The sequence below is a fragment of the Theobroma cacao genome, chromosome 9, assembly GCF_000208745.1.
Source record: "Theobroma cacao cultivar B97-61/B2 chromosome 9, Criollo_cocoa_genome_V2, whole genome shotgun sequence".
NCBI classification, from domain to species: domain Eukaryota; kingdom Viridiplantae; phylum Streptophyta; class Magnoliopsida; order Malvales; family Malvaceae; genus Theobroma; species Theobroma cacao.
Window position 1 is genome coordinate 38269893 of NC_030858.1, and position 19700 is coordinate 38289592.

The 19700-nt window shown below is 37.8% G+C and overlaps 3 protein-coding genes across 3 annotated transcripts; 1 reads left to right on the forward strand and 2 right to left on the reverse strand.

The window, feature by feature from the left end:
* Positions 1100–2439, reverse strand: LOC18591051. Its single transcript, XM_018126956.1, has 2 exons — positions 2427–2439; positions 1100–2127 (listed from the first exon to the last, which is right to left on the reverse strand). Exons 1-2 carry the CDS (start codon positions 2437–2439, stop codon positions 1394–1396), a joined length of 747 nt encoding a protein of 248 aa, XP_017982445.1. The 3' UTR covers positions 1100–1393.
* LOC18591052 (28S ribosomal protein S29, mitochondrial) lies at positions 4436–7328 on the forward strand. Its single transcript, XM_007016961.2, has 6 exons — positions 4436–5050; positions 5273–5484; positions 5862–6116; positions 6233–6319; positions 6605–6777; positions 6937–7328. The coding sequence occupies exons 1-6, from the start codon at positions 4507–4509 to the stop codon at positions 7046–7048; spliced, it is 1383 nt and encodes a 460-aa protein (XP_007017023.2). The 5' UTR covers positions 4436–4506; the 3' UTR covers positions 7049–7328.
* On the reverse strand, positions 7514–19528 carry LOC18591053 (E3 ubiquitin-protein ligase listerin). The gene is made up of 17 exons (XM_018127600.1): positions 19237–19528; positions 19028–19145; positions 18858–18920; positions 18501–18578; positions 17782–17873; positions 17198–17300; positions 16542–16694; positions 15210–15868; positions 14629–15082; positions 13469–13995; positions 12359–13088; positions 11066–11777; positions 9693–10735; positions 9161–9619; positions 8541–8771; positions 7989–8451; positions 7514–7781 (listed from the first exon to the last, which is right to left on the reverse strand). Exons 1-16 carry the CDS (start codon positions 19302–19304, stop codon positions 8224–8226), a joined length of 5718 nt encoding a protein of 1905 aa, XP_017983089.1. The 5' UTR covers positions 19305–19528; the 3' UTR covers positions 7514–7781; positions 7989–8223.

Consider the following 19700-nt stretch of genomic DNA (forward strand, 5'->3'; position numbering starts at 1 on the left):
GATTAGGATTGCTGCAGAGAAGAACTCTTGGAAGCGTATAGGTATATTCCTGCAGCTTCATTCATTTCCCAATAAGCAGGCGAAGCGCCCTAGGGAAACAGCATATCATGCTGTAGCAAGTACTTACAATATGGACTAGCTCGACAAATCAGGGCAGAAAAAATAAATTAAACTACTGTTTTGTTTGTTGCCCAAAGAAGGACTTCAGCTATGGAAAGTAGGAATAATAATAATATATTTGCTTGAGCCCTTGAAGCGCGGAGCACAAAGCAGTCCACTTGCTTTCCATATCCAACTTTCATGCAATCTCATGGATCAAATAAACATAATAACTGATGAGATGGAATCTTTTGATGGAAGAAACGAAGGTCAACTCTTGAGGCAGCTGTCCATGGAAGAGAAAGTAACCAGTTCCTAGAATTGGTGACCATCGTTTGACTGAGGATGACCCTATAGCCTCTTACCACCTTTCTAATTCTGATAAAGGTTTGTTTGATTCGACTTGGATGATCCTCATATAGCAGGGGTCGATCGACTCGATCCAAGAACAGTTCAACAATTGCGGCTCTTGGTAATTAAAAGAAACAAAAAAAGACAGTTCACAAAGAGGGAGCCCTGGAGATTGGAAAAAACTTGGGCATGGGAAGCGGCAAAAGCTCCAATTCTGTTGCAGGGTTTCCATGTTATGACAATTCAAACTAGTTGAAATCAGAATCTTTTGTCCGATATGTACCACCCATCCTGATTAGAAGCAGTAACACAGCTTCGATATCTCTCCAAGATTCTGATGTTTACATATTTCATGGTTCAGGTCGATTTTTTTTAAGATTAAAAGAAAAAAAATGGGTTAACATTAATCAGCTAGTACAAGAAGTTTATAACTAGTAAAAATGTGGGATAATGTATTCTATACTTTGGGTCATGGGATACTCTTAACATTGTGGTTTGTAGCTTTAAAACTTCATAGATTTTACAAGAATATTTGTTCATTGGCAGTGAAATTGGTTTGTCAAGCTGACTGTAAAGAAATTCTATTTCATAGAACCTCTTTGAGACAACTACTTGGTAAGTTGCTGCTATCACATTACAATAAGTCGAATGAAGTAAAATGTAACATGTGATTATGAAAAATTTCCCTGCTAGTACTTGTAACGCGTTCAAGATTTCACACAATGTTACAGTAACACAAAATACATGACGTTTATACTGGTTAAGTAAGTAGGACACGTTCTATTCATGATTTCAACACATAAATTACACAAGAAAGACATCAAACTAACGAGCCTGTCAACGACAGATTAAGACAGTAACAAACAAGAAAAGAGGACGAAACAAGAAGGCAAATAGAGAATTATACTCCTTATTAAACCAGAGAGTGCAGATGACTACGTAGCTAGAGAGCTAAAACAAGGCCAGGCACAGCCTTGTCATCACAGAGCTTGCTCTGCCAAATACTCTGGCAATTAGCTAGGACAGTCGGGGCCGATGATATCGACGGTGGACCTCCCTCCGAGTTGCTAAGTCGGGCGACGGTGAGAGATGTGTTAAAATACTCCCTAACTTGAGTTATTATCCCATTAGTGACGGTCCAAGCATGCACCCAAGAAACGTCGCGTTCCTTGTTGTAACCCTCGACAATGACCAAGGAACCGAAGGCAGCAACTCTCAGAGGAACAAAAATGAAGGGTTCAGTTGATCCAGTGAGCAACCGCATCAAATGCTGATGTGATGGCGGGCCGTGAAACCACCACTCGAGGTCTGCTGCCAGAAGGCGGTGCACCGTCTCAACGTCTCGAGAATTCAGTGCGTCGTAAAGGGCTCTGACCACCCTTTCGTTAGAGTATTCTTCCTCTTGGCCCTCCAGTCTGGCTTGATTGTTCGCCAGTTCTTCGGCTAATAAAGCTAGACCGCCAGAGAAAGGAAATGAAGGGTGAGGTTTAATCTTGAGGATACTTTGGGGTGGGAGATAAGGGATCTTATATAAAAGAGAAAGAGGGGAAGCTTGGACGATTGGTTTGCATATGGTTGGTGCTGAGGCATGCAAGGGGACCCAGGAAATGAATCCGCCATGTTCATAATTAATTATTTTTAGGTTAATAATGTGGATGGATGGATGATGCAGAGCAGCTTAATTATTGTGGCTCTTAGGAACAATGACTAGTCGGTTTCATTGGAATTTGGTACAATTCCCGTTTTCATTTCCCAAAAAGGAACATGACTAAAACCATTAAGTTCTACAGCTAGCAATCGATCTTACTACCTATACGTGATCAGCAAAACGATGAATACGTCAGTTTTGCTTTTAAAAACAAGAAGAAACAGAGAATCCACCATAACATAGGTTATGTAAAGTAATTAAGATTGACAAAGCTGGATTGTTTGGCTGGAGTGTTCAAAAGAAGGTGCTTTTTGTGCCAAACTAGTACAGTTTGTAATCATTTCGTATGTGTTTTTGGTCTCTGTATTGGACAGGAAGACAGTATGAGGAGAATGGTTAAAGATTTGTGGAGGGATTGAAGTTTCGGTAGAGCAATTTGGTGTCGTCCCAGAAAGTAGACAATAGATTGAATCAGACTGATGTTGACACTACCATGATCTAGCTATATAGGCTTTGTGATGAACGGAATTTTCTAGCCACAAAGAATAAAAATGTCACCTCACGCGTTTTAGTTGGCAATTATCAATACAAACAAGCTACTAAGTTGCAATCTTTCAACCATTTACCGACCTGGAATTGGAAAGTTGGGATACCCTCCACTCCTGGGAAAAGTTCAAGGTCATTCGTGGCTTTTCAATCCTGGATATCTGTAGATGACATCCATGTAATTTTCTATGTACTTGGCTAACGTATTCTCATGATCTCATCTGCAAAAATATCAATGAATAATTACACTTAAAATATTCCCGATGATATGTGGTAAACTATGCAAGAAGACGCAGATGCAGGTAATGTTGTTCCAATTTTCTTACCTTTATTTGCAACTTACTCCGACAAAAAACCAAAACATATACTTTCCGACCAACCAGGATTTAATCCCAGGAAAATGTTTGTCGTATATCTTGCATGACGTAATCAATCTCAGCACTTTGACAATGCACAAATGGTTGTGCAACACGCATGGAGCTGCATGATCATGGCATGCAAATGCAACATAAGTGGACAATGACTCGCAAGGGAAGTTTGCTTCGGTGCGTTCCACCTTCGTGACCTACTGTCTTTTGGTTTTTGGGGTTATTGAGCCTAATTTAATAGGGGAGTTTTGTCACTAATCATTTGTTAGCACACTAAGAAAAGCAAAGGGGATATAATTAAAATTTGCGTTGTTCACCTTTCGGCCGTATACTGAGATCAATTTGGGGAGAGGGTCACTTGCACCCATTAGCCACCTGACCCCAGGAATCCTCTTTAGTCATTTTGATGCTACAATGTTTCTATAAACAAAATTATAGTTGTAATATATAGCTACCTCAACTAATTAACTGGACTCCTCAATGTGTGTGGTTCTCTAGCACATAGTGATGCTGACGATCACTAAAGGCTTTGAGCCTTTTGAGGTACTTTTGAGTGATTTTCTTTAATCGCATTAACCGTGAGACGTTAGTTAACCCTAGGTTTTGAAACACATTTTTATAATTTTGTGTAAAGAGGGTTAGTAAAGATTACATAGTTAATTCATACTACAACAGGTTTTGTCCTTTTATTATGTGGAGATCTTATAATTAGTCCTACATGTTGCACACCATTACAAATAAATCCAACAAATGTCATTAGACTTTCTAATTCTAAGCAAAGCATAGTCTAACTCCGATCCTGTCCTATCCTATCATTGGTATTTTGTTTAATAATCAGTTTCCTCTTCATATTCAAGCTCTTGTAACTTTTTGTGATTAACAACCTTGTATGCTTATGTATTTTGGTTAGGGTCATAGCTTTAGAGGATTACACCCTTGGAAGTTGTAGGAGTTGGGATCACATACTTTTAGGAGTCCTACTTTTGAAAATAATATCTAATTCGATCCTTATGTTATGTTATAAATAAAAAAGATATTGTATAATTTAAATGACGTTATATCGAGAATTTTTTATTTTTGAATGATATCGGTTATACATCTAACCAATTAAAATGGATTATATTATTGAGATATCTCAATTTTAAGAGAAATCAAGAGGAGATATCATACTGTTGAAATGCCTTAAGTGGTGTCCAACTTTGGGAGACAACATTAAAACTGAACTAACTATTGTGTTAAAACTCAAAGACAAGCCTAAGACAAAGAGCATGGTGTTTTGTTGGGCTTTGGGAACATCAGTTTCTCTAACCTGCAGCCCAAGAGAAATCAAGGATGAACGAAGAGCGAAGGACCAATCAAACTAAACTTGGGCTCCAGCTGATGAAGTTTGGGCTGTCCATGTTCGCTTCTGGGAAAAACCTCACTTCCCCGAAAACCTCAGACTCGGCAGCACAAGCTCAGAAGGCAAGAGTTTACAGCTTTACAGACAAGGAGATGTTGAGGTCCATTGCGAAACAAGCAACGCTCTGGAAGCCCCGAAGCGATGGGATAATCCCTCAGCCGCCTACCCATCTCCGATCAAAGCCCTATTCTTCGAAGAACACGAAAGCATCTCTCACAAAGGCCAAGAAAGCGGATGCCAAGTCCAAGTCCAAGACCACAGGTTCCTCGTCCGCCGCCGCATCGACCGCAGGTGAAGAGTTCGAATCAGCCGGCGCCGACGACTTCGAGGCTGCTCGAGCCCGACGCCTGGTCGAGGACGAGAAGGACCCTTCTCTGGATTTGGGTCCCAAGGGACGTCCCTTGTTCACTTCGACTCCCTCTCTCTCCCAGCTGACGCGCAAAGACGCTTGCTTGTATATGAAGTTTAGTGAGAAGGGATTAAAAGAGGTATTGCCGGAAGGGTTGCCGATGGGAATGGTGACAGAGTTCAAGGAGTCGATGAGGCCAGCGTTGCTTGTTCGACAGAGTTTCTTGGATCTTCGTGATAATTTTAGACGCATTGTTGATCCTCCAATGTGGTCTTCTCATACTAAAGGTGGCTCTTTTTAATCTTTTCTAATATCAAAGATATAAAAAAATTCAATCTTTTTATTTTTAAAATTCATTTTCAAAATCGTTTCTTGTGTATTCATGGATCATACAATCAAACAATTGCAGTTATATAATAATAATCAGAATTTGTAGCTATTTTAGATGGTGGGTGTTCTAATAGATTGAATTTGTGTTACGCACTTAATTCTGGTGTTTACCTCCTCAGCTCCTAAAGCGAGAAAGCAAGTTGTATTGGACGGTCCAGTTAGCTGTGGGAAGAGTATTGCGCTGGCAATGCTTGTGCATTGGGCTCGTGATGAGGGTTGGCTTGTTTTATATGCCCCTAGGGGTCGTGAATGGACTCATGGAGGATTTTTCTATAAAAATCCAGGAACAGGTCTTTGGGACACACCTGTCCAGGCTGAAAATGTTCTCAAGGCAAGAACTTTTTCTCTAAGTCAATTAAAAATGTTTTATGCTCCGGTTAACTGTTGTTGTCAAAAATGCCTGACTGTTGCATGGTACCTACATTGCAGTAAGTCAGAATATACAAAGAAGTTTCTGTTTTCTTCTCCACACTCAATGTTAGTTTATGTTTCTGGTAATGAGATGAGGACAGATGAAAGTTTAGATATTGAGGCCCTCCCCTCTTTTCCCACGAGAGAATTCTAAAAAGAAAAAGGAAAGAATGAAAAGATGTCATGTCTACACTATGTGTGTCTTTGACACTTTTCTATTTTTAATTTTCTGCTTGGTTTGTTATATGATGCAATGAAGTTGTATACCATATTTCCTTATGGTTTATTTTTCTTCAGGATTTTCTGAAATCCAATGAATCACACTTTCAACGATTGCCTTGCCAAATTTTCGATCCTATTCCATTAGGAGAAGGTGCTGGTGTTGGATGGATGAAAGGAGTTGAATCGATGGCCCTCCCTGAAGGTTCAACACTGTATGACCTGGTTCAAATGGGAATCAAGTACTCACATGCAGCTGTTGGAGTTGTAGTTAGGCTGAGAAAAGAATTATCACTTGTGAAAGATGTCCCTGTGCTTATTGCAATTGACCAGGTGAGCACCATATTGCCATGTTTTATAGTCCCCTTCTGCATGCATAAACTTGATTATAACTTCATTTTTTTAGTATTTAGTTGGCATTTTTTAACTCAGTTATGTTATGTCTTCAGTATAATAATTGGTTTACATTCAGTGAGTATGAGGAGCCGGTGACTGTCCGTTCTTGTCGGCCAATACATGCTAGAGAACTTGCGGTGGTTAGTATTGGCTCTTTTGTTTTAACTATATTTCTCAGTTTCATGTTAAGTGGGCGATTCCTTCTTTCTTTTTTGAGTTTTATTCTTAGCATTAGGATTATGCTAATCCTTTCTGATAAGTTAGATATCTATGTATTAACTTTCTAGTGTTCACACTCGAAAAGAGTGGTCATTTGGTTCCAAAAATAGTTTCCTTGGCCTGAATATCTTGTTGATACTTTTTATCGTCCTTGAATTCATTTTTTCATTTTATGCCCATGAATATTTTTTATCCTTCTTTGGCAGGTGAATGCCTTTAGGTCCATGATGCATGATGACATGATGGTTGGTGCTTTCTCTCATTCAACTGCAGTAGGAAAACTTCGTAAAGACCTGCCAGATGTCCCTGTAGATGCCCGTGTTAATTTGCCTCGTTATAGCTTAGATGAGGCAGACACTGTTAGCCATTACTACCTCAGGTATGCATATGATATAAACCTAGTATCATTAATTTTGATTCTACTTTTGTATTGAAAACTTGTCCGATACTCAAAACTTCTTCCGTTTAAAGTTCATGCTTCCTCTAGATTACATCATGGGGCATTAGAGTTACTTAAATTGTTGTTTGCCCATTGCAGGCAAAGGCTCGTACGAAGAGAAGCATTCTCAGAGGAAAACTGGAAAAAAGTGTACTACTTATCCAATGGAAATGGGGCTGAAATGAGATGGTTAATTCCTTTGATGCGGTAAATGATACAGAAAATAAAAAATCTCCTCAAATTTTCAAGACATCGGGTCAATAAGGTTGCTTGGTGTCCCCTTTTGCTTTTCAATCTTTTTTCATCAAATTTTACACTTCTGCTTATTGTATCTGGTGAGACATTTGGTTGAGGTCATCATTTTTATGCCCAGGAACACAGGATTCATATCTATAGAACGATGTACCATAACGTAGTCAATGTCTGTAGTCAGTAGTTCGATCTTCAGGAAATTTTGATCATTTTTCTTACCAATGGATTCCATGTGATTTCTTGTGACTAATTCATCAGTGATGCCAAGTTGTATAACTCACAAGACCTGGCTGTTGAGATCAGCTGGTCATTTAGACAAATACAATGATTTTTTAAGGATCTTGCCTGGTGAACTTGTTAGGGGCAAAACGCATAAGATAGAATCTTTGCTTGAACCACAAGTCAACAAATATAAGACTACTTGGAAGAAGCAAAAGTGTACATCTCAACTTATTAGGAGTAATATGTAACCTTAACGAATATTCTTTTAAATTCTGAACAGATTGCACAACACTAAATCATGGCATGTCAAAATCAGGCGACTTCCTACTTTCGTATTTATGATTTACAGCAGTTGAAAACTTGGACATCATAAATCCTAATTTAGTAAAACATGATAAGCTTTGATTCTTCTTAAAATTAGCAAAATACCCGATGACAGCAGCATCTTGATTCAGCAAATGCTGCAAAACCTGTCAGTGGAATGCATGGAAGATATCAGACAATGAACAAATGAAAACATACAAATAAAATGAAACACGACCAGAAAAAGAAAAGCCTCGTTACAGAGGCACATTGCTACAGAAGTCTAAACAGAATAGCATCATTCTATATAAAAAACTCATTCCTTTAATTTTGCTCAATAGAATTCTTGGGGATAAAATCACCCCTGTGCATACCTGTGTATGCACATGGGTGTGTGTGTCTGACAAGGAGAGAGCTTGCGTTGTCATTACATGTACACACTGAGCCTCCAGTCAGAACTAACATCCATTATTTTCATCTTTGAACGCTGACCACATGATCTAAGTTACTATGCTGCTAGCATAATTCACTTCGTTCCACAAATGAAGTCAGACACGTAACAGAGATGCAAAAGTACCAAGAAAACCTGTAACTCAATTTAATTCAAGGTTAGAATGGAGACTGGCATAATGGGCATGAAGATTTGTGAGAAGTTGAGAACCACTTGTAGAGGCATGCTGCATGGAATTTGTGTTTGCAGGTCTTGCAAGCGAGACGAGGAAGGCTGTGGTTTGCAGTGTGGATAACACTGTAACATATAGGGCACTCCTCAACACCTTCAAATTCCTTGTCAAAATTGCGCTTCCATATTCGTATAGCCTCAGCTAAAGCTCCATTCTGCATCAAAGACAAAAGTCCACCTCGTGAATAGCACAAAACTAAAAATGAAATGGAATGCAGATAAAATATCAACTTGTAGCCAGTACCTGATTACGAACAAACAACATCATAGACATCAACCACTTCCTCTGCTTCACTTCACTTATCCCTAGGCTCCTCACACAATCAACATCTACTGGCCGTAACGGGTAAGACACAGGAAGACGAATAATTAGATCCATTCCTGTCTCATCTTTTGTATAGGTAGCAACAACCTCATTTGCTGATTTGCTTACACTCACTGAAAAGTTCTCATCGGCAAAGTTTGCTGTCTTTATCTGCATACAAGAAGAAACTTGTCAGAACTATGTAATTAACTACAGAGTTGAACATAATATATATATATATTGCCATCTCTTCCTCTTCAGGTCAAGTATTCAAAAACTTCAAACAAAGTGCATCAGAAAGCAAGTCAGGAAACAATAAACTTCAATTCACTACTGATAAGTGGTTTCCTTCAATTCAATTTCCATCTTGTTAAAGCAGAAGGAAGCTAAAGCATGCATTTGTCATTGGAGGATGATTGATATGTAATTCCTACAGCACTTAGTGTCCAGATAATTCACAAAAACCTTGAAATTCAACAAGTGCAATAGTTGCTTACTAAATTTGTTAACAATGTACTATGGTCATCAAAAATAGAAACATCTTTGTTAAAGCTACATACCAGGGACAGTTCGTTCGCAACCAGAGGAGGACTGCACCATGCTCTAGTAAACGATTCGATCATTGATGAAGTAGAACGATCACGTAAATCACTAAACCATCCCCGCACATAAGCAGGAAGCAGGCGAAGCATAAGGCCATATATGGCTCCAGCAAGGGCAGCCATTTTCACAGGTTCAATAGGCCAAAGCGATTCCACAGAAAACAATAATGACCCTGTTGTGATGGAATGTGTTGCTGCAGTAGCAGCCTCTGATAAAACCTTAGGAGGCTCCCCATCTTTCTTCTTTAGAACATGCATTAAACATAAGTCGGAAGGGAGATGCTGGAAAAGGCAATCTAGAATCAATGGATTAGCAGAATTTTGAATATATTGCACCAGTCTCTCCCTTGGAGGTGATAATGAAGGTAATGATGACAAATGGGATAACAACAAAGACCAAGCAAGGAACAGATGTACCTGCAAATATGAAGATACCATTATACAAATGGAAAACTATTTCATCAAATTTTAGAAAGTAAAGCAAATATACCCGCTGCTCTGCTGCTAAATCTATATCAAGAACATCATAAGGTAATTTCTCAATCATGTAAGATAATTCCTCCGTCAAATGGATATTCTCTTCTGGTGAGATATCAAGATGACCTGACTCCTGGTAGGCACTTGGATCAACATCCAAGCAACGTACACTTCCTTCACCAAAGACAGCCAACTTTGAAATAGGTTCTGTCGACAAAACAGCATAGGCAGCAAGCTGCAAAGATGGTATTGGTCTGGAAGAAAAGAGGATGGCATACAAAGAGCAAACAGGCCCTTTGCTTAGCCCCCAGAGTTCGACTGATTTGACTGCTTCATCTCTTGTATGTGCAGGAGATTTGATGACGCTTGAAGCAACCAATTCCCAGAAAGACTGATGATAAAATCGAGAAGCTGATATAATAGCTGCAGCCTCATAAGAATATGAAGCAGCGATGGCCTCAGCAATGCCAGTGGAAAAGAATAAGCGGAGAATACTTTCTAGAATCTGTTTTTTTATAGGATCCCATCTTTCTGTTCTCAAGTGGTTTAAATTATCTGTGTCTTCTGTTGGTTGGAATTCCAAAATCCCACAAAAGAAGGAAAATGAGATGAGGGAATTTTTGGTGATATTTATAAGAGAAAGGTCAGAAACCAACACAATCTGTTCAAGTTTTCTACAAATAAGATCCAAGTTATCAGAAGAAGACTGTTCAGTGACTGCATCATTAACATTTTCAGCAACTTCCTCCATCATCACCACTGCTGATTCAATCCAGCATCTTAGATGGGAAAATAGAAACTCCCAATCTTCTTCATCAAATTCCCTCCAGCAACAACCAACCGAAATCACCATTAGCTTTGATAGCAACATCTGCACCACTGGCAACTGATTAGCTGCAATTGATCTACTGTTATTATGTCTCTGCTTCCGAAATAAATCCAGTAAGAGAATTCTCTCGTCATGACCAATATTTCTATCCAGCTTCATCACTTCAGCACCTCCCACGGCCCTTAAAGGATAACAGGAGAAGACCAAGTGGAACCATTCTTCCATTTCTATTAAAAGAAAAAAAAGAAAGATGAAGAACCATTACCACTACTTCAAATAGAAATCTCAAATTTCAATCAAATGATGCAAGATATATAAGGGGAGTGAATGCTTTTTCACCATGTCCACAGCAAACACATGCAACCAAATAAAAATGATGAAGACCTAGATAATAGATACAAATTTTTATAAGTAGCTTGTCTTTGTTTCAATTGCAAGTCTCATACCATGCATCACAGGGACAACAGATACTATTCAGCAACCATTTTGGCCCAAAAGCAATCAGTTTTATACCATAAAATTAACTCTCAAGATGAATGAGAAAAAGGCATGCATACCTTGTCCAGTTTGCCATGTGACCAAAGGTGGAAATATTAGAATCCTCTGGAGCCAGCCTTTGATAGTATCTTGGATCTGCTTTTCATCAAGTGGATCAGGTTTACCGTCTAAATCACTACATCCACTGGATCTGATACTTCTTTGACAAAATGTTGGTAAAAGAACACATAAAATCGGAGGAAGTATTCTCAAACAACTTGTGTTGACTGCTTCACCGATAAAGAGTTTATTTACTAGAAGCTGAAACAGAATCATGGCCTTTTCTATTCCCCATATATTTTCTTTTAACAATGTGAAAAGAAAAGATACAAGAGCTCTCAAAAAGGGCTCTTTTATATCCTCCATAGCCTCCATATCTTCACCTAAAGCAGGCCATGCATGAAATGACCTCTGTGCACAGTTTTCACCATGAACGAGAGCACCATCAAGTAAAGTGTTGAAAATGGAATCCAAGAAGCCTTCATAGGAAGAATAATTTCTCCTCTTGGCAAACGAGATCAGTAGAGGCAAGAAAGAGGTCGCAGCACTTCCTCCTGGCCATTTCCACGTGCATAGTATTTCTGCAGCAAGCCAAGCTCGAGAAGTAACCTCATTATTTGTTGTATCCTTGGTTGGTAGTGGTGGAGCGTCCATTTCATCACAAGCAATGACTTTATCAAACCCAAGTTTAGAGATAAGATTATCAATTAAAGAAACGAACTTGTAGCATGCCTGCATCCAAGATACACTTGCTTTTGTTAGTACTTGAGTTCAACCTCATTCTAGATATTGCAGACATTTAAGAAATTGCAAAATAGCATCAAATTTATGTTTTATTCTCAAGAAATAAAAAAATAAGACTAGACAATATTTCATGGATAATCAAAGAAATGCAAAAATTCAGCTCAGTCAACCACTCATACAATCTGAAGCACTCACTAACATCAATGATATGCTTATGAAATACTTAAACGTGTCATTCACTATAGGCTCACCTAAAACTGTGTACTCGGGTTCTACAGATCACTCAAGACAGTAGAAAGACTAAAAAGGTGTATGGAAGCACAAAAGCTAAACTAGATAGGCACTTTCAATCCATCCCACTACAGCTAATTTGTTACCATATTTTTTAGGAGACTGCTTGCAGCATAACAGGGGCAATAAATGACACCTTAAGATGTGTCTGTGTGTGTTATATATCTATATGTATTATATAAAATATGCATGTATGTATACATAGATAAATATGTAGATAGAGACAGAGAGAGAAGAACTATGCCAGCAAGAACAGTTATGAATATAATGCCACTCACACTTGCATAGACTCTTTCAGTATCTGATATAGCTGGCCCTCTCAGGGAATTGAAGTCAGGTATGATCCACCAAGGCCACATGTCACCCTTCCTTAGAAGATGATCTACCAGATTTTGTTCCTCATACTGATCCTGACACAGACAATCAAGCACTTCAATCATCATCAGACAGCACAAAGACACAATTTTATTGGTCTCTAGTTTATCTTCCTTGAAGATGGCAGACCTAATAATGCAAATCAAGATACTCCTTATTCCTTTTCCCACATCTCTGCTGAAGCTTTTCCACAAATTCCTTATCTTGGATTGATAACCATGAGCTAATTCACAAATATCCAACCGCACCTTGATTTTTTTCCTGGATTCATCATCAAGAGCATCGTCTACTGCTAGTGTCATCCTATACTCCCAGTCAATAATAAACATTGCCGCTGAAATACTTGAAACCAAGTCACTTTCCTCATCAAGTGCCCTTAAGCAAAAGAAACTACCTTCAAGTATTTCAAGAGCAAAACGAGCCATTTCAACCACATTTGCAGGATCCTTACTTTCCAATGCAAGGCCTTCTTCTACAGAAGTAAACAAACCACTTGCCAGCTTAACAGAATTGAAAGAGGAATCCAGAATAAAAGAAACTAGTTTTCTTGAAACCTCCTTGAATATCAGGATGACCGACTTTCTAGAAACAAATGAATCTAGATTGCCTTCTGTTGCACCACCAAGAACAGAACTGCAGACAATAAAAACAATAGGGTTAAAGCACACAATTATAAAATGCATGAATCAACAAAAATATGCCTGGAGTCAACATGAGAGACAATTCTCCACACCTAACAAATAATTAGCCTATTCTTTGAGAATGTATGACCTAGAAATATAGGTCTCCCTACATTCCCAAAATCATTAATCTAGTTTCAAGGATATCCAAGAAAGCAAACAACTAAAGGCTACCGTTTTCCAAGAAATATCACCGGCCATGGCATTGACAAGATGCACTATGGAAAAAGAAAGCATATGGCTAGTTGTTGAAGTACCGTTTCACTAGTAATATTATTCAAAGTTAACAATCTTCTTAGTAAATACCGATATTATGCGTTTCAATTCACATACCGCACAAACTGCACATCAGAAGTTCCAAAAGGAGGAAGGGAAAAGGCAGCAGAAACAGCAGCTGTTTCAAGAAGCTCATGATGCCAATGATCTGGGAGGGAACCTAGCCGATGGAAAGAATCTTCTCCCACCTTCCTTCTCCTAACCTCATTTCTTGCTTTCTCCAAAAGCATTGCCAACACTGCTAAGTGATTTGAGTCCATGGAGCCCAATCCAACCTTAGAACTTACCAAGTCAATTGCATATGTGATAATAGCATGCCACTGCTCAGACAAACATTCATCATCAAGCAATGCAAGCAACAGATCTAGTCGAGCACTGGTACCACAATTATATCCATGCAAACACCAAGGAACAAATGTTTCCTTGTAAACTTGAAGAAAATACTTCAGCTTCAGCTCACTCTCCTTGTCATGGGGAGGACCACGAGAAACTGCATCATTGTTGGAGAAAAGCACTTGGAGTACCTTGCGTGCTCCAAATATTGAAACTGAAATAGACAAAAGCCTCACACCATCTGGTGAATCCTAAAGTGGAGGTAAATCCAAAAGTGAATATTCAAATAAAAGCATGTGTAAATAAGAGAAAATGCCAAAAGGACAAGGCAGGATGCTGTGTTTCTTGAGCTTAACAAGTACATGACTTAGGATTATCATTAAAGAGGTGAAGGATTGATGCAAAGCAGGAGGAATGGGACTCTGGGCTGCTATCCTTGCCAAATTAAAATTGCTGCGGTCATTTCAATTTTTCACCAAATAACACTGACTTCATTTCTTCTTTTGACATTTCTATACAGAACAGACAAATAAAGAAAATAGAAAAGCACAAAGTGCGTAGAAGAAAAATTAATTAAAACACTCCATAGTTTACGGAGCCCAGGGTAGAAGCTAAAGATTTTCTTTCCAGAGGATAACCAGAAATTGATTTTTCATCCAGTTCACAATTGCCCATAGCACAATTACAAGCAGCAGCAGTAATAACTTGTTATTTCTCATAAACAACAATTAGTTAAGGAAGACTCTTATACAGTATGCAAGTACTTATAACCATGCATCCCATCCTACATGCATTTGCATAGTCACATAGATAGTACATATAAGAAGTATAATCAATCAATTGCTATCTGAAAAACATTAAGAGTTCATGCAGTGGTAACTTACAAGTGATCTGATCAATGGGAAAGATGTAGACAACATTGGTCCCACTAAATGTAGCAAAGGCCAAGCTTCACCCTTTTGATTCACATGTCGATCCACTAACGACAGAAATTTAATAATTGGTTCCATATTCAACGTTGTCTGTTCTGTAACCACTTTTTCCTGAAGCAATCCCTGGCACGTTTCTTGAAATGCCATACAAAAGAAAGAAAGAAGATCCTGTTCCAATGAATAAATGCCAGAAAGAATTTCAACAATGCATTTTCCCAACTCTTGCAGATAACTTATTGGATACTTAATATTCTGTGTTTCCATTGTCTTTCCATGAAGAGGCTGATCACTATCCTGGTCTTTTAAGCTCACAGATGATATGTAGTCTTGCCACAGAAGCTTTACAAGGATATTATTAATAAGGGTGATCCGAAAATGAGAAATGGAATCGACAGTGTCGCAAAATCTGGTACGCATAAGAAGATATGAATTAGCATTCTAAAGAACATAAATGATACAAAAAGTGAGAAGAATTAGGAACATCTGAACCACTAAACAAAAAGGAGTGCAGAGGGAGAGCTCAATTAACTCACTTAAAGGCATTATGTAATCCCCAAAGAAAACACTCTCTAAATGCCCTGAAAAATGCTAGTCGATCCGCATTTGAAGAATGAACTGGGTTCCTTCCAGCCCATAGGTTATGGAAAAAATCAAGAAAAAAATTGTCTCCTGATAATGCTTTAGAAGGAATAGCATCTAAGAAGAGAACCAATGCCGGATAAGAAACTTGCTGAGATCCAAAGCACCCGTTCCTAATAAAAGACCAAAATCGATTGAATACAGATTTCTGAACATTTATGGTAGTCCAACTGTCAGGAAATCTCTTCGAAAATAGCAAAATTGCATCCCACATCGAAGAATGACAAGCAGGATCTTTTTCCTGGAAAGCACCAAGAACTGCTGCAGCAAGGGTTTTCATATTTCCCTCATCGAACACCTGAGGAATGTTTTTAATGAAACTTCTTAAGGCTGAGTATGTAGCTGACCGAATTGCAGGGCTCTGAGACTTCAAAAAATCCACAAAATATTTATGGGCAGAGAAGAGTTTTTCAGCAAAGGAAATAGCAGTCGCCCTGGCCTTTGAAGCATGCTTTGGTTCAGCAGATACATTTTCAAAACCAGGTCTTTCTATTTGCACGGAGACCAAAACATCAAGTAGTGTTGCCAAAGCCAGTAATGAAGAGGATATAACCTGCAATTAAAGACATAGGACGAAACTTACAAAATATTTCATGGAAACATAACAAACAAACCCAAGCAACAACATCAAAGGTCTGCAAATGTTTACATTCCTCAAATAGTGATTTCAGCACATATCAAACATTGTACATATTTATGTTTGAAAATACACAGATGCATTAGTGTGAAATGTGAATGTAACTTTGATATAATCATACGAGCATTCATGCACATATAAACATATAATGTGCATGTGTGGTTGGATAACTTAAGGAATTGGGGAGAGTTGGAAGTGGTGAAGAAAGATTAAGCACCTCATTGTCTCCAAGTAGCCTCAAAAACCGATATGGTTATAGTTCTTCACAAATATAAGTGAAGGCACTAGATCAAGAATAAAACCAAAAAGAAAAACAGAAGTGAAAATTGAAAAAATAAAAAAAGAAGACAACAGATTAAAGCTGGGGATAACTCATTTTATTTACCCGAGCAATGCCAAGAAATTTTAAGCGTCAAATGAAAAAAATTGAATAGTTTAGGATGACATAATTATTGCAATTTATAATCAATTCAATCATAAGGTAAAAACTAATGCAAGAACTTGTTCAGAATGAGAAGGTTAAGTAATATGGACTATTACTTTTTTCCTTAACCAAAACCATATCCAAAAGAGATCCCTCAGTGCATACCTGCTGGTGCATCTCTTGCAATTCATCCAAGGCAACTGTTTTATCAGACAAATTTTGTGGTGTAAGCTTCAAATTTTCTTCCAAATACATAAAAATCTCCGTTGTGCATAAGATTAAAGCATCTAATCTCTTTTCCTGAGCAGGGAAGGCAGCCTGTTGTTCACAATCAAATGATTAAACTGATTAAAACTAACTGTCCAAAGCCCACATCCTTGGACATTAAAATGTTAAAAAAGTTAGAACTACATGCATAGGCTACATTAAAATTCTATTTACAGCTTAAAAGATGTCAAGAAGATTGAACCTTCAGAAAACATGAATTTTGATTCAAATCATACTCAATCCATTTTCCATGGGGAAACAAAATCTACACAGTATTCATGAGAACATACATAAGGTTGGGCTCAAACTAAGCAGGGCCAACTGCTATTAGCAACAGACTTGTTTTCCAGCTACAGATTTCGAGATCTACTTATCTAACAATTGGGCTTGATTGGAATAACTCCGGTGCCTTTCAAAATATCTTTAGCATTCTAAGTTTACTACAGTACATTACCTCCCTGTTTTAGATGGCTTGAAAGCCTGAAATATATAATAAGAAACTATTTCCAATTTTCTTTTTTGGCCAACAATGGTTAATAACTAGGAGGTCAAACCTGTAATGAGCGCTTTGCAGCTTGGGAAACTTCAGAACTTGGATCAAATTGAGAGAACCACCATGGTCCCATCAACGACTTCAAATGCGGAGCCAAATCTCTTCTGAGAAAACATATAAGAGATCAACAAGTTTTTATTGCATTAAAAAACAGGGCAAATGATTGTACAAAAGAAATATGAGGGAAAATAACATCATGCTTCTTTTATTTAGCCTCTCTCCATAAAGGAAGTCCATTCTTTCTAACCTCTTACCTCTTCTGACTCAATCGATGTGGTTTTTTAGAATAAAAAACATTAGTATCAGTTTCTAATCTACCATGAGAATCATTGTTCAAAAGATTAATGAGGAAGAGAATTTAGCAGTCTTAGTTGTTTTAGCTTTGCATTAGTTTCTAAATTACCAAACAAAAAGATGTTCACTGACTTAGCACCTAGAAGACCACATCTTGTATGTCTCTCACCATTCATAGGATCAAACTTTTATAATTAATATCCTTCACTACAATGTGTCCATTAAGTTATGTATTACAAGAAGATTTGAAACAACATTCATTAGGAAATAAAAAGGAAAAGAAGTTCAAACCCGACAGAAGTGACAAGAATTGTCGTTGTTTCATGAGTAGCTCGCCGAACCTCCCGATTAAAGTCCAGCAATAGCTTCTTGTATTCAAATGCCTTTATGAATGAGAGCATAGCAATATTGGAACATGTTAATTCAAGCATAAGGCTTGAAAACTGAAGTTCACATTAATCCATTGCATCATTGAGTATTTTTCAAGTTTAGTGTTTTTCTTTTCACATTAAAATGAAGCCAAACAAGGAATTCAGTCATTAAATTTTCCTATACCAGAGTTTCAGTTAAGTATTGAATTAAAATTTTGGAGTCTTTAAAATTTCATTCTAGAAAATAGAAAAAGAATAGATAAGAAACCACTTTAATTTGTTTTATTCCACATATCTGCTGTCTCAAAAAAACAAAGAAATTGAAATTTTGTCTTCAATTCCAATAGTTAGTATCTACTATCCAATTTCAAGACATTCTCACTTTTACCCCTTTCTTCTTTGTTCTTCTCCTTATGAAGGTGCCATTTGTTCAAATTTTTCTATATTACAACACTAGCAAGTTGTAAAGCATAGCTTATTGAAGCCCATTTTTCTTTCCATGTCAATTTCTTTCTCTAGGCACTGTTCCTTCCCTACCTATCTTTTCTTTAAAGGTCTACTGCTAGTATTAATTCATATAAAATCAACTTAGTTGAAGCATCTGCAATGACCAGTGAAGAGCAAAGAATGAAATCATACCCATTGTGGAATGATTGGTACTATTTCCTTTCCAGACCTTTGCTTCAGCAACGCAGACAAAGATGCCAGAGCTTTCAGCTGTTAATGAAGAAGAAGCTGGTGATTACACAGAAATTAAGACGGACACAAATTAAAGAAAAGGGATTCTCCTTGATCATGAAGATACACTCAATTCATTATCAAAACGGCAACAGGATGACACTACTCAAGCTCAGCAATTACATCTAAAAAAAAATCCAACAACCTAAAAACTAAGATATGGCCAATGAGACTTGCAAAAGATACAAAAGATAGAAAGACGCAAAATTCGAGGCTTGAAAGAGAGTTCATGGCAGATATTTGCGAAAACAGTACTACCTTGGTGGTAGGATCCTTCCTCGCCAGCCTTTTTAGGTGTTGTGCCACTTCACTATCTATATCCTGTAATTGCAAAAGCCACTAGCATTAACTCATCCCGTTGACAGAATATATTCAATAAATTTATTAACAAAGCACAAAATTTTTAGCGGGAAAGAGGTATTGAATACCAGAAACGGACTAGAGTCTTCGGCGGAGATAGACGAATCCAGGCGAGAGCTACCAACGTAGCCGCCGAATCCCACCGCTGCCGCAGCGGAGCCCGACGGCAATAGAGAAGCCGCAAGGCTGCCATAAAGGTCAAAATTTTAGCATCTAGATAAATAAAAAAAGGGTTAATTTGTCAATACAAAAAAAAAAAAAAAACAAACAAACAAACCTGCTGCTTGAAGGGCGCGACTTGCTCCTTGCTCCTTCACCCTTCTGCCTCCCCATTCTGCTATACATCGACAAAAAAAAAAGAAAAAACCCGATAAAATTGCTGATGTGCAGAAGGTTTTATAAACAGAGAGGAATAGAACTGAAGGGGAAAGTTCTGTTTTTGAATTTATAGAATCAAAGGCGGTGTGGGAAAAGTGCCTTGCTTTCTAGCAAGGGAAGAAGTACGACAGTAGGAGTACGTCTTAAGTCCCTGGGGCAATCAGAAGTTTGTGTTTGGGTTAATTTTTTCTTTTTCCCTCTTTTTTATTAAAAAAAAACTCAATGAACTACTTTATACTCATTTACAAAGTATCTTAATAATTTAATTTTGACTTAACGATTATTATTTTTTAAAAATATGATTAGGGTTCAAAATTCAAATCCTCACTCAGACTTTATACCATTTTAATTACTTGACATATT